This window comes from Sinohyriopsis cumingii, chromosome 3, assembly GCF_028554795.1.
Source record: "Sinohyriopsis cumingii isolate HCF-2022 chromosome 3, ASM2855479v2, whole genome shotgun sequence".
Taxonomy (NCBI): domain Eukaryota; kingdom Metazoa; phylum Mollusca; class Bivalvia; order Unionida; family Unionidae; genus Sinohyriopsis; species Sinohyriopsis cumingii.
Window position 1 is genome coordinate 30,864,970 of NC_142963.1, and position 15,410 is coordinate 30,880,379.

General features: G+C 33.2%; 2 protein-coding genes across 4 annotated transcripts in view; one reads left to right on the forward strand and one right to left on the reverse strand.

Moving 5' to 3' along the window:
• The window catches only part of LOC149802623 (uncharacterized), a 43,673-nt gene extending 37,266 nt beyond the window's left edge, over positions 1-6,407 (forward strand). Inside the window, exons 10-12 of the mRNA XM_089951945.1 lie at positions 28-219; positions 4,239-4,401; positions 5,891-6,407. Coding sequence (XP_089808071.1) covers positions 28-219; positions 4,239-4,401; positions 5,891-5,989 — 454 coding nt within the window. The 3' untranslated portion in view covers positions 5,990-6,407. The remainder of the gene's footprint in view (positions 1-27; positions 220-4,238; positions 4,402-5,890) is intronic.
• Positions 6,408-13,587: 7,180 nt separating this feature from the next.
• LOC149802624 (coiled-coil domain-containing protein 57-like) overlaps positions 13,588-15,410 on the reverse strand; it is a 73,468-nt gene continuing 71,645 nt past the window's right edge. For all 3 annotated transcript variants that reach the window (XM_089951942.1, XM_089951944.1, XM_089951943.1), the window contains one exon: positions 13,588-14,953. In XM_089951942.1, the coding sequence (XP_089808068.1) occupies positions 14,751-14,953 (203 nt within the window). In that variant the 3' untranslated portion in view covers positions 13,588-14,750. The remainder of the gene's footprint in view (positions 14,954-15,410) is intronic.

Sequence of the window (15,410 nt, forward strand, 5' to 3'; positions counted from 1 at the left end):
GAATATTAACTTCACATTTGTTTGTAGAGAAATAATGAAGGAGATTTCACAGATCCAGGATAGATATCAGGAAATGAACAACCAGATGCGTGAACTGGACCAGCGTAAAGAGAAACTGAATGTCATGATTGCCAAGTGTTTGGAAAAACAGTCCTCTCAATCTGCCCAGCACCAGAACCGACTCAGAATTTTAATGGAGCAGATAGAGAGATATAAAGAGTAAGTCTACAATCAATCGGAGTATTTCTTAGTGTTGTACCCTCAGTATATTGTGTAGTCGTTTGAATTAGCTCTCATGAGAATCTATTGTTGTTATTACTTCCAGTAGTGCCTTTGAGCATCACTCACTCCCACAGAGTTCTGGGGATGCTTTTGTTTATTCATTATATCATTATTCCAGACTTTTGGATGGGTGTTGTCCCCCATCTTTTGCAGGAATCATTGCAACTCCTTTTCATTTATTTGATTTAGTGCACATTAGGATGTTTCCTTGATCAATACCCTAACTGCAACCATCATGTTTTGGCATACTCACTATGCTATTATTTTAATCTACTTCTTAATTTTCATTATGTAGATTATGCTTTTTTGGTAAAAAGAATTTTTTTTAGACCAATAAAGCAATAAAAAGTTGGGTTTTTTTTAATTAAGTTGTGCTTTGTAGTACACTTGAAATCCATGAAAGCCAGTGCTTCATTGATAAAGGTGTTTTTGCCAACCACATATTTACTGAAATGCAGTATAGTGAAAACCACAGTACACAACTAGCCTAGCAGGAATGATCAAACTTTTGACAATGGGGTGTATGGGGTAGGAGTAGGTGGTGGAGAGGGGAATAATGTTTTAAACAGAAAGTAAAAAAGCTATAAGTTTATGATTTCTTTCAGTCCATATTGTCATACATTGGTTAGACCAATTCAATTACAGTGGTTGAATTTAAGCCATGGGTTCCGAAGCTGTACTACGATAAATACAGAATTGTGTTAAAAATGAAGCACACTATAATGGGGATAGTTTTATTATTGTTTGGTGAATTCCTAATTAAATTTGGGTTGAATGAGTGAAATGATTTCAGGATTAGAACTGCAAGTAGCAGCAGAGACTTTACCATTGAATAACATAAGCTGCAAGTTTGCCTTTGTACAAGCTTGGCAAGCGCAGATAGTAAAACACTTTTGTTATGACTCTTGGTCTTAAACTTTACTAACAGAAAGTAACTAAACTGACAAGTTTAGTAAAAAGTTGCAAAGGGAAAATTTAAGACAGTATTGTGAATTATATCCCAAATAACCCTAAATGTCCTATCACATGTTCAAAAGTGTAGAATGTTCCAAATTATTTCCAATAGTTTTGAATGTCCTGATGTACCATATTGATACAATCATAAATATATTTGAATGAATTTTAAATAATCCAAAAGTATTTTTTTTAGCTGAAAACATATATGAGCACTTTGTAACTCCAGTGAATAATTTAAAATATTTCCTCAAATTATGTCTGAAAATAAATATAAATGATTCCACAGTCTGATCATGAAACAGGGATGAATAATTCTTTACCAAACTTCTAATTATACACATCTCACTTGACCTCTGTCATGATGGAATATTCTGGAAAACTAATTCTTTCCATGGAAAATTTCACTAACCTTTGAATTAAAATTCTGTTAAACTTCTTGTTTAGTGCTTAGAATCATGACAAAAGTCAGGTAAGTGAAAACTCCAATCCACACCCCTCAATCACAGACAAAAGTCAAGCACACACTATAAATTAAATATACATAACAACTTTAGAAACTCAATAATGAAAGCATCTCAATTCACTTTGTAAGTGCTGGATTATAATGGTTGATCCAGAAACAAATTGCTTACATATTTTAACCTTGTTAATTGATATTGCATGTTTTAACCTTGTTAATTGATATTGCATGTGTCATTATGCTCATAGCTAACTGACTGCATGGTTGTTGTGCACTTGCTAATTTTTTGGGTGGGGTGGGAATGACACCATTAAAGGAGTGGTACGAAAAGGCCACTTTTTGGCCAAAAAAATTCACAGATTTTCAAAAGCATTATTGATCTGATAATACCACGGCAAAAAATGTATCAGCATTTTATTGATTTTTACAAATTATTTGATATGACATCGTAAGCACATGCTCATGACATCACATTTGGCTATAAAATAGCCATTTTGTGCTAAAATGGAGTGGTTTAAAAAATGAAGGTTGTGTCCATACGCAGCAACTAGATTCATATTTTTACAGAATATAAAGGTATGCGTGAATAACTTTTTATTGGAATATTGTTTTGGTTCCTATATGTTGACCACGTGAAAATTTGTGTGCATCAGTGTTCATTGGTATATTGCATTTCTAAAGACCTTACAAACCACCACCACAATTGATAGCATGTTATATTTTGACAGAAGACAGTTTTTTACAACCATCAAAAACATGCAAATTTCAAACGTATTATCATTTCCACTCCTCAACAACAAAAAAGACAAGCCATGTTATTTTCTCACTTTTTGCCATAAGGGCAACACAATCCCAGTTCAAAGTATTACAGAATGCCTGTTTCTTCACCAAATCGTACATTTTTGAGACAACACTGACCAGCAAAAGAGGTCTGTGAATGGATTTTTCAGAAAATTATGTCGATGAAGAAGAGAACTAAGCTTTATTACTGTAATAACATTGGATCTTTTAACCCATTTTGAAGGGGAAAAACAATTATGAAGCAATTTATATTGTTTGAATGCATATGTATGAATACAGTATCTGGTAGCTATCTTTCTGACTTGCTGTCTTAAAACAATATATGTTGAAATCACTATGGATAGAGCCAAAAGAGAAGGAACATAAGGTTATGGTACTAGTATTACAGAGAATGCAAGAAATAACAAATTAAATGCTGTATGTAAATTGATTTCTATATTATTTATATCAATATTTTATTCTCCACAGTTCTCTAATTTATGATTTGACCACTGTCATGATCTATCTGAAAGAAAAATCTTCATAAAGTATAGATAAATATAAACGTGTATGCTTTTAATTACAGGTTGCAAACTTTTCTTTTAAAATTTAAAAACTCCTGAAAGAATGCATCTGATTTTATTAATGCATTTTGAATCCTTAGAAACAAGGCTGTATAATACTAAATTATTCCTTGATTTTCAGACAAAACCACTGAAAAAAACAATGTGTCAATCGAACCTTCTGTTACACACAAACTTTCGGTTTTAAAAAAAATCCTAAGGTTGTAAAATTACATGCACCATGTTTCAAAAACTGCTTGGCTTGGTATCGGCTTGTTTTGATTTTCAACACTAATGAAAAGACAGCATAAGGGATTGATCTTGATGGGTGTTTGTGCTCATAGTGGATGTGGTATCGTTTTAACCATTCAAGAGACCACCATTTGTTGTCAGTATATTTGCTCTTTTGTATTCTTTATTTTTGGGTACTTGTGGTTAATCAAGTTTGACAAATGCAAATTGATGAATTTAAGTACTCACAAAATGCTCATTTTTACAAAACCATGAAAATAAGTTAAACAAACAACACTTCAATCATACAGAAGGAAAGTGTTGTAAAATTGGCCATCATTCCATTTGGCCAAACGGCTATATGAGAATCCAAGGTGATGGTTGTTGTTGCTTGTAGTGACCTAATTATTAAACTCAGCAGTAAAATGGCTTTATCGCCATTCAGTTAATAATATACCCCCTTCCCCCACAAATGTCAGTGCACCTCTCTGTATGTAGGTAAAAGATTTGCACAGCTACAGACTGCTAGTTTTTTTAATAAGCGTCTATTAGTGTGCGAGAACCTGTTGCGTACTCGCATATGCATGCATGTTTGATGGGCAGGAACACATACCCCCCCTCCATTTTTCAAACAAAAGTTTGCCATTAAAGATAACTCTCAGCATATCCAATATTTGCATCTCGTTAAGTAAGAGGTCATGATGTTTAGAATAGACGCCTCAGAATCCCAAACTAAACAGGTGTTAGTTCAAGTCCAGACTTATTGATTTCAATATTTATTTGTTCTTTTTGATTTTTAAAGTGCCATTTTAAAAAGTAGGTGGTATGTAGGATCTGCTGAGTTCCTATGTCTTTTCTCATGTGTGCATTCCTCCATCTGTCAGATCATGTATTTGTGGTCTTCTCCATGTTGCTGTAGCCGCTGTACAGAGTGTTGTTTTCCTACTTAATTCATTCTATTACAGGGAGATAGAACATCTTATGAAGAAGTTGGGTGCATCAAAGCAAAAGAAAGCCAAATTCTTTGCAGAAAAACAAGAAATTGTAAATGAAGTCAACAAGAAGAAAAAAGTATCAGAGGAGAAAATAAGACACATGAAGGAGGTCTATGCAGACATTCTAGAAAAAGTGAGTTTCAGTTACATTGCATCTTCATTTTTTAAAAATACAAAAAACACCTAATGTAATTTATTATGCCATTTTTAAAAGAATGAGTTGGTGCAATAATGCAAAATTATTTTATTTGTGGGTGCAGGTTAAAACTCTACCTTTAAATTGGTCTGGGTGTGTCCCTGGGCAGGCCACTTCAGCAGTTAATAACCTACTTGTGTTGCTGTGCTGTAAGCTCCAAACCAGACTATTGAATTTTTGAAGTCTTCATTCTTGGAGCTTGGTTTTGAGTTTCCTGCATACAAAAGTGTTTGAGAATGCCAAACTAAGGCTTCTATTCACTTGAACTTGGATTCATTCCAGTTGTTTCAGGAATGCAACATTGGTTGTATAAGTCTCATGCCAGTTGTTATTGTTTTGTGTATATCTGTATTTGTGGGGGTAATTTTTGGTACATGACTGCCCATCTTGTGTGTAATTTTTGTTCATGACTGTAAATTGTAGTGGTCTTCTATTAACAAAATTATATGTAGTTCATTTTTCGACCATGGGTATAGATATATATTGAACTTGTTGACAAGTTTGGGGTGGTTTCTCATTGCCTGGTGGTGTTGGGTGGGTTCTTAGAAGAATTAAGTTATTTGCCATTGGACTGGTTAGGTCCTGTGAATAGATGTTTTTGAGATATGAGATTGAGTAGTAAGGTCCATCATGTAGGGTATATTGCAACATACAGTTGTTATAGATATTTAGAGATGTGTATAAGGAGAAACTGAGCAATTCATTCATTCTTGACTTGGGTTGATTCCTATTTTGGATTCCTATATAATCTGTTAAAAATAGTCTGCATACATGTTTAATGTTGTGTTTAGATAATTTGAGAGGAGACATTTGTTCGGATTATTCATTGGAACTACAAAGTACTCATTGGACTAGAACATTATCCTGGGACTGCTTTGAATTATTGGAAGGACTTTTGAAAATGCCATTGTGATATATATACATTCGAGGATAATTCATTTGGAACATTTGATTATTTTGGACATGAATAGAACTTTTTAAGATTAATTTGGATTCAATTCATAATAATGTATTTTCTTTTTATAACTTTGATAATTAAATTATTTGCTACGTTTTACAATACTTCTTGGTTTTGCTTCTTTGTGTTACTTAGTTTATGACCACAGAGTCATAACACAGTCTAATACTCCTTTTGCCATAAATTTTTGATAATCTAGACATCTCAAAACATACAGAATTCAACTGAAAATTCAGTTGTACAGATAATTGAAAATAATTTATACACAGATTTGCATGCTTTATCTGCTGTACAAAAAAGTCCAGTTGACTAAGATGTTATGTATCTTGTCCCTCAGGAAAAAATTCAGTAATTATTATTTCTCCATGCTTTTTATGTTAATTTATTCATAAGTAATTGTATAATGTTTAAATATATTCAGTAATTGGTGCAGTATATGTTAATTCGACATACTGTTGTTCTTCTCAGGTTGACAACTACAACACCAAGATAGCTGAAGGATGGAACGAAGTGAGAACACTGTTAAAAAGTGAGGCATTATTAAACACCAAGCTAGAGGAGATCTAATTATATAATACAGGAGTCTCTTTATTTATAGCCTGTTTGGCTAATTTTGCCTGCAAATTAAACCATGCAATCTATCGGGGCAAAATAGATTTGAATAATAACACAATTTCATTTCTTTTTGTTTTCCTTTATTTCAAATAATAATTACAGTTCAACTTTCCAATTTTAGATGTTTATGACATGTACCATCATTCTCTTTAGATTATGAAGTATCTACCCAAAGAATGTTAGATTTACGTTTTTAGTTTTTGACTTGCTTACATTCTCTTCTTCCCTCAGCATCTCTCTCTTTCTCACTCTCACATACACAAAAAAGGTACTGGTAGCAATCTGGACTCCACTTACCTGAATAATTAATTGCTACTTTATGTAATGCACATTTACTGCTTTATAAAAATAAACAACAAAGTGTTTGTCAGTCAGTTTGTATTTATTTGTATGCATACAAAATCTCTACAGAAAAAAATATGTGAAACAACAATATACATTATTAGGGTATGTTGTTGGGTGAGATAAATAGCTGTTTTGGGGGTAAAAGAATTATTTTCCATTTATACAAATGATTATATTCATAATGGGATGATTTGCCATTTTGACAAGAAAGGTGTATTCCTGGGCTGTTATGTACAAATCTTATGATGATGATCATTGAAATCCAGTAAAACATTTAGTAGTTGAAGTAACAATGGGGTCCACAAACATAGACCACACTATAAGTGAGGTGCGAGTTACCAAGGGACCTTCAAAAATTGTAAAAAAAATTGCTTTGACATCAAGAGGTGCGGGGGAAGTGGTGTTAGGGAACTGGGCTGTTTATTGACTGGATCCTCATTTTACAATCATGTTGATAATAATTTTTAATAACGCGCTTTTTCTAATGAAGTTGTTTGTTATTCTGTTTAAATAACATTTATTTTACAGATGACAGATCGTTCCAACTGGTTTCAACAACCATCACATGTATGCAAAAAACAATCTGTAGTACATCACTGTTTTTTATTTTCTTGATGAGTCTGGTTCCCATAGTGGTGTTTAATATTATCCTGCCAAATCGGGAGGCCATAAAGCAGGGAACTAGACTAAGTGTTGGTACACCACCAAACAAGATTCCTTTCTTTCAAAAACACGCGAAATTTATTTTGTGAGATATATCACACCACCAAACAAGATTCCTTTCTTTCAAAAACACGCGAAATTTATTTTGTGAGATATATCTACGTCAAAACTCAATTTTTGTATTGTTCAATTAGTACAATATTGATGTCGTGATTTTATTGGAAGTAAAATTAAAACTTCTTATCATCCTTGAGGACATCTCTAAGTGCCAGTTCAAGAATTCTCTGAAACTCGCTTGCCACAATGGACCGTATCTGTGAAATCAAGCTCTTTATTTTACGAATTATTCATTTTGCTTGGCAGACTTGTTATCTTTTATCACAGTTATGAAAGAGTCGGTTAATTTAAGGTAGTTTATGTTACATACACAATAACATTTATAAGTGTTCGATTAATCAAATGAAGTGAGTTCACCCGACATACGATTGGGGCCGCTAGATTTTAAGTTTGTCGGATTTTCGTGCCTTTTAACTTTTCTTTTATTTCACCCCCTTTATTTGATTCAAAAGACATAATTAACATGATAATACAAAGGAGGCCAGCTTTTAATTCCGTGCAACAATACAACAAATACTTCCAGAAGTCAGTTATCAAAACATAGTCAGCACTTAATAAGGTTCTCAGAGAAATGCTTGTGGACATAGCTGTTATGGTAGATTGACGCATTTTATGTTTAATTTCAAGAGGACACGTTGCATTTATGACAATTACACTTAAAAGGAACTAAAATATAGAACTAGAACTCAAATTTCAATTGATAAAAAAATTATTTAATTTGTATTTATTTATTAAAGTACTGCCTCCACTCGGCATAAGTGACATTTTCATTGATCGAAATTTCCTTACATATTGTTAATTGCGGTGTACTGGGAATGTCATTTGGATAGAAAATGTAAAAAAATATATGATCTATTTTTAAATTTGATATTTCATAGTGCTGATTAAAATTTCCAGGTCCTATCAAACGTTTTCGAGCAATATATCAAAGTTTCCGTTACCAATTTTGATCGCGATTTTCTTCAAGTTCAACAACCAGGGATCAATTTTGGGGGTATTTTATGGTTTAAAATATGGGATCCATGCCTGACCCTGCGTTATAAGCGGGTTCACGAGTTATCAGGGCACAAGTTATTGAGGGAGTGGTGTACATTGCATCTGACTGTAACTGAAAATGGACAATAACAATTTTAACAAAGCCATGGGGGAACAGTGATTGGTCCGCTTCTTTAGAATGATGAGGATATTATGTTACAAATAACTGCATTTTGCTGCAGGACAACAAGATCAACAACTCTGATAATATTACAAGGCCAATCTGATTTGTCGAAAAGCAAAGAAGATGAACATAAACATGTAAAACATTTCATGGTAACTGAAAATATATTCTGTTGTACACTACATTCCAGCTCCAAGTCGAAAAAGCAATAAATGCTATAAAAAAAACCCAAACCTACAGTGTAGTGATCTGTCAAAATGTGCATCTTCAGATGATAACTATAATATGGTCAAAGTTTCACAGATTCTGTCATACACTGCATTCACCTTTAAGACTAAAGGTCAGAAACATCAGTAAATTGTTAATTGATAAGTGCATCTTCAGGTGACGACCATAACATGTAATTAATGGTGAGACAACGTTTGTTCACAAGATTCTGTCATAAACTTTATTACATATTTCATAACAAGACAGTGAACTGTATTGGTGTGAGAGATAAAAAATTGATGGTGCCACAGTAGCAGTAAATGTAATATTGCTACAGTAGTGATGGCAACTTGAACTAATTTCTGGTCCAATTTAGGAAATATATCTGACATTAGTATTCTATATTTCCATATTTAGGTCCAATTCATTTCTTTCTTCTCTCTGTCTCAACATCAGGATGAACAGAACTTAAAATATTCCAAGCAATGAGATACCATTAAAAAGGGCCAAAATCCTCCAAAGAAGTTAGTTTCAGTTATTAACTTACTTAAATCCATTTTTTCCACATGAATAACTGAATGAACTTGCATGGTCTATTTCTAATTGACATTCACTTTCACCAACACCTGTTAACTCTAAAAGAAATGTTGAAGTTTTTTAGCGCAAAACGTGGGATTAACTGTAATACTAAAAACTGACTGATTAGTGATTTTAACTCTCGTCATGCATTACCTTATTTGAACATGCTGTGAAATAGTTAATGAGTAAATTTTGCAACCTACTATAAGTGACTATCAAACTTTGGGTGCAAGCATGAAAGGTCACAGAATAAGTGATGCTTCCAGCATTAAATCTAAAGTAGGGAGCTCCACCTTGTCACCAAAATAAGGTGGGAGTAGAAAAGAAAGGAGCAGGATGAGGAAAGGAACACATTTCAATATTTACCTAACACTTCAATATCCATCATTTTTGTATGCTCTTTTTTTATCCCATTAACTTAACATTGTCAGAATCGTGCAGTATTACCCGATACTGAACCCGCACGCCAATACACATATAGCATTTACATGCACAAAGGAAATACTTTCTATTTTAAACAAACAATGGACGCAGATGCTAGCACTTTTGATTTGTAAACAAATCATGTACACTTGCGTAAGAGGCGCTTTACCTTGTGGTTGTTTAAATTTGTTTCTGAATGAACTAAAACAGATGTTTCGTGGACTGCCACATACCAGCTGCTTTGGCACATTCCACGTTGATACAATGTTTCGGATTTAGGCTAGCTACAGTATACAACAGACGCAAGATAAGGTCCTTACAAATAACATACAAGTGACAAGTCATATACTGTCTTTAGCTGGTGATAAGAATGGCAAAAAAAAATACTTAGTTTTACATCCTTACCTCCGACAAACATCCTGTGAAAATGGTGGGCGTGATAACGTTAAAAAATATACCAGACGATATTGGTGAGCAATATTTGCCATATGAAACAACACTGAGACAGAGACAGAAAGCGAGAGCATTTATCCATCGCTTGCACTTCTCTAAGTTACGTTGGTATGCGGAGAACTCGCCCCCATGTATCTGGAGAAATTTGCCCCAGAGTGGTTGGAGAAGTCGCCCCAATTGGTTGGAGAAGTCATCCCAAAACTTGTCACCCAAATAACCTTTTTATAACAGAATTAAGTCATCTTTTACATGATTCATATATATATTTTTATATATACATGATCACAAAAGAGATATTAACTAAATTAAAGCAATATCATAGTAATATTTATAAGGACGAAATTAAGTCTGTATATAATCTAATGAATGACGACAGTATAGTGATTAAAAAGGATGATAAGTCAAACTATTATTATTGTGAATCAAGATGATTATGTTAAAAAAGCTGAACGTCAATTAGAAATTAAATAAAAAATTTCAACATGCATTAATGAGATCACTAAAAATAATAATTCCATATGTGAGGAATTTTATACTTTCCCTCTTAACATACGTACACCTAAAAAATAATAATTCCGTATATGAGGACTTTGATACTTTCCCTCTTAACATGCGTACACCTCAATTCTACGTATTGCCCAAAACTCGTACAAATCCTGACCATAATTTACCTTTAAATTTTCCAGGACGACCCATTATATCAGGTTGTAATTCATATACTGAAAACCTATCCAAATTTATTGATAGTGTTTTACAACCTTTAATGAAATCACTTCCTTCATACATTAAAGATACAACTACGTTCATTAAAAAGTCGAAGTCTCTTCCACATCTATCTGATAATTTCAATCCTGGTATCATTAGATGTAACATCACTATTTACCAACATTCCACATGCAGATGGTATTGAAGCGTGTAAATATTTTCTTGATAATAATCCAAATAATAGCACACTATCTGGCGAAGATATTTGTAAAATAATAAAAACTTGGAAAATAATTATTTTCAATTTAATAATACGAATTATATACAGATAATGGGTATTAATATGGCTCCTATATACTCTTCTCTTTCATGGGTGAATTAGAAAAGGATTTTATTCAAAACGAAAAGTTTAATCCATCTCTTTGGTTCAGATTTTTAGATGACATATTTATGATCTGGAAGCATTCAACTGAAGAACTGAAAAAAATTACTGATATACAATAGCCGAGTCAATATCGACAGAAGCAGCTTGTCGGAGGAAAAGGGCAGATGTAAACAGTGCCTGGAGGTGTGTATAATAGCGCTTGCTGATTGGTCAATTGAGCAGAATGATTGACAACTGGTGATAGGTCAATTACATCCTCCTTACTGCACTCAAAATGAAATAAGCATTAAATTCCAAAGCGTCTTTTTGATATTTGCAATTGAAAGACTTCATATTTTTCCCACATGATTTCAAACATTCAGTGACAGAAACAGAAACACATTTGCAGATGTCAACACGCTTCTCCCTAGCTTCTTCAATCCCATGTATTTCATGTGGAATTGTCACATACAAATCCAGTCCATAATCACGAAATTTCATTGAATCGAAAAAAATACCAAAATCTATTCATTCCAGATCAAATGGAAAAGTTATCGCAATGCACATTCATTCACAATATGACTCCAAATTTCAATTTAACTAGACAGGCCATTTTGTTTCGAAAGTTATGTCGAGTGTGCAACTAAGTTCAAATTTATCTGGGTGGAGTTATGTGCGCAGTAATAATTTTGTGTAATGATAAATATGCGCCAGTGTATTTAGTTTGGAATATGGCATACATTCATTTACATTGTTTCTTGTAGTGTATTTTGTTTATATATTTAAGCCTTAGGTAGAATAAAAAAATGAGCATATAATAAAAAGGTTACTGCATTTGTATGGGAAAATATGAACTCATTTTGTCGGATGGATACACTGCACTCCCAAGGTCATGCAGTATTCCATCCAAAAAACTCGTTCATATTTTCCCATACAAATGCAGTAACCTATAATTACTTTTTCCTGTTCCACTCCATTTGGGCTCTTTTGAAATCAAAATCTTTGAAAGACGATGCCTCTTGCTGTATCAGTATAATGATTGTTTCTGAACTTAATCTCAATATTTGTCTGTGCTGAGAACTCTCCTTTCATAGTCTGAAGGGCATATGGTTAGCTTAGCCAGCTTGAATAAGTTAGGAAATTCTTCTTTATGTTTGTTATGTATAACTTTCCAGAGTTTACATATATTTGTCTTTTGGATACTTCTGCTCCAAAATAAGATTTTTCACTAACAAGCTCTGCCAAAGTTTCACTTTACTGAATCAGTGTTTTACTGACTACTATGCTAGATTATATTTCTTAACTGTTTGATAATGCTATATTAGGGTTTTTAAATCCAAAAATGCCATAGTCTGCTTGTTCAGAAAGATATTTTGATCAAATATTTTTATTTCTTAATTTTATTTTTTTATTCTGTTCGTACAGTTTATCTTAAACTCTTAGTATACGACAATATAGTTTTGTAGCACATGATCCAGTGGGCTAAACTATTTCAGGCAAGAAGATGAAAATTACACTCTACTTTTAAATTGTATTTTAATTAGGGTTGGTATTCTGCTTTTTCTATAAATAATTTGTAAATACCACGATTGGCATGTCATATAATTTTTTTCCATCCATTATGTACATTGGACTTTAGTATTTAACACTATTTTCAGGCTAAAATCACTGGCATCTCCATTAACTTTCACAGCTCCAATAATCTGATATACTGCATTAACTTTAAAAATCATCATCATTATTACTATCATCAGCCAGTATTTGCAGAACAAAATCATTATCTGAAGATGAACCATGCTGGGAGTGGGCCATTTTGGGTTTTCTAGATGGCCCATATTTTAAACATCTGTAAAACTCCCATCATGTAAGATTCAAACAATAACACAATGCTTGTTCCACAGCCCAGCGTGTCACTCCGATTTAGTTTAGCAGTCAGTCATGTCAAGCAGAAGAACCCAGATGTGTCAACAGTTGACTACTGGAAAAAAGGTAGTTGTTGTGACAAGTGTTAAGATGTCTACAGGCGTGACTTATGTAGAGACAAGCAATTCATCGGTAAATGGTTAAATAAAAATTCTATGATAAGCAGAGTACATTTTCATGTGGCGACTATAAAATAATTTGCAGGAGTTGTCATGCATGATTGTTTGCTAAGTGTATGAAGTGGTATAAATTTAAAATAATCCAAATATATAAGCAAAATCTTTTCGGGGAAACTCCTTAAATCAGATCTTTTTTTCAAAGATGTAATGCTCCGAAATCTGTCATATTAAACCAAGCTAAAATTATGCTAATCCCACTCTCTCAATCTTTTCAAAAAGTGCTAATGAAACATGAATCATTTCACAAATAAAGGAAATACAAAATTTGGAGTTGTATAAATCTGAAAAAGTTGCCATTTTAAATTACTTTAAAATTTCCAAGTTTGCCTTGATCTGTGTAGTAATACATATCCATTTAACGCAATGGTACACAATGGAAATCATGCAAGTCTACACGTTTGGACTTTAAATATATATAAAGAAGAAAAACAAATAAGGGAAATATTTTTAATTTGTGAAGTTTTAACATTTCCTTGTATCTGCTTTTAAAATAAATGTACACATGAGGCTTCCAATCATAACGTGCAATCATTTCACTAAAATTGTACGAACAAAGTTATTTGTTGACATGCACATCTTAGTTAATGACATTCCTAAGTATCAAGTTTCATAAGTCCATTAAAAAACTGCAGGACTTGTTGCATTCACATTATTGTAATTAAATGATGGATGGATTCCTATATACCACTAACTCACAAAAAATAAATTGTGATGTCTGTCTGGCATAATGTCAGTTGTATGCAGGACACCAAAAATGCCAAGACATTCATATAGAAAATAACAAGTTTCCGCTCTGCTTACATATTCATCAGTGTCATAATTCTAAAACTACATAATTATTATTACCTCTTGTAATATCTTTTTTTTTTAAATCTTGAAAACAATTGTTAATGATCACATGATTAAATGCTGATCTACCTTATTAACCACAATAATCACCCTATGCATTTAAAATTATAATCTGGGTCAATTTTATGAGAATACAGCTTATGAAAAGTGCACACCAACAATATCAAAAAGCTGTTCCCATCTACAGTGCATGTACCTGCTAAAAGAGTTAGCTCCCTTTTGGGTTAGGGCCTTTGCACTCTAGACGTTCTTTCTCTCTCCCAGTATAGTTACAGCCAGTGATATACGTGAGACTGAGTTAACACTTGGAATTTAGTCATAATGATGCACCAGTCATACAGGGTGATAGGGTCTGAGAAAATTGCAATTTCTACTGTTTCCTTTCCATGCTAGGATCGTAATGTACCCTGAGAAATGGCTATTACCATATCAGTTGTAACCAAAATGAGGTATGCATATTTATTAAGTTATGTGGAGGTATTTCAATGAATACAGTATCTAGTTTTGTTACTTGTTTCAAAAGCATGGATGTCCTCTGCTGAAATATTATCCAGCAAAAAAATACTAGTTGGAGCAGATCATTCAAATCTAGGTCTACACGAGTCCATTAGCATACCTCTCCATGATTATGGCATCTTGTATACATCTATGATCCTGTGCAATAACCTTTTTCCAGTGATTCCATACAAAGGTCTAGCATAACATATACCTATATTGATTAAATGTAGCTGCACCTAGATACCACTTTCATCCCACACCATCATTTTTCACATTATAGTTTCTAATTTTTGGTCTGGTGGGTGACTTTTGTCTCATTTTTCCAGCTGCCTTCTCTGAAAGCTTTTTCTCCTGTCTTGATTTATGCCTGACCTCTGGCCTTCGACCTGCCAGGTAAAGACCATGATGCTGATCCTCATCAGCTGGGTGTGTAGGAATTAGGTCACTGCCTCCTGGAATTAAATAGTTGTATAAATTCAACATCAAATAAACAGCAGAATTAAGTATACAATTACTGCAAAAGCTGTGGACACTTTGTGACCATGGGATGTAGAAAGTGCGACAAAGACATTAGAGGTACCATTTAATATAAAATATAAGCTTTGAAAAATCAACCTTTCTGAAAATGGAATTAATCAAGGGACTGAAAAGGAACATATACACCCATACATAAAGTTCATACCATACAAAAGTGATATAAAGCGGGTTTACTGGGTAAGAGACAGTCCATCTACAACACAAATTTATAATATGCAGGTTTGGAACCTCCTTCTCTCAGAGCTGCCATATTCCACATGAAAGAAAATATCCAGAAAATATAAAAAGGTGTAACAAATAACAGGTTTGTTCCCTACTTGGAAAAGCCCTTGTATTTTGCAAATACTGATCATAGTCAGGGAAAAAACCCGG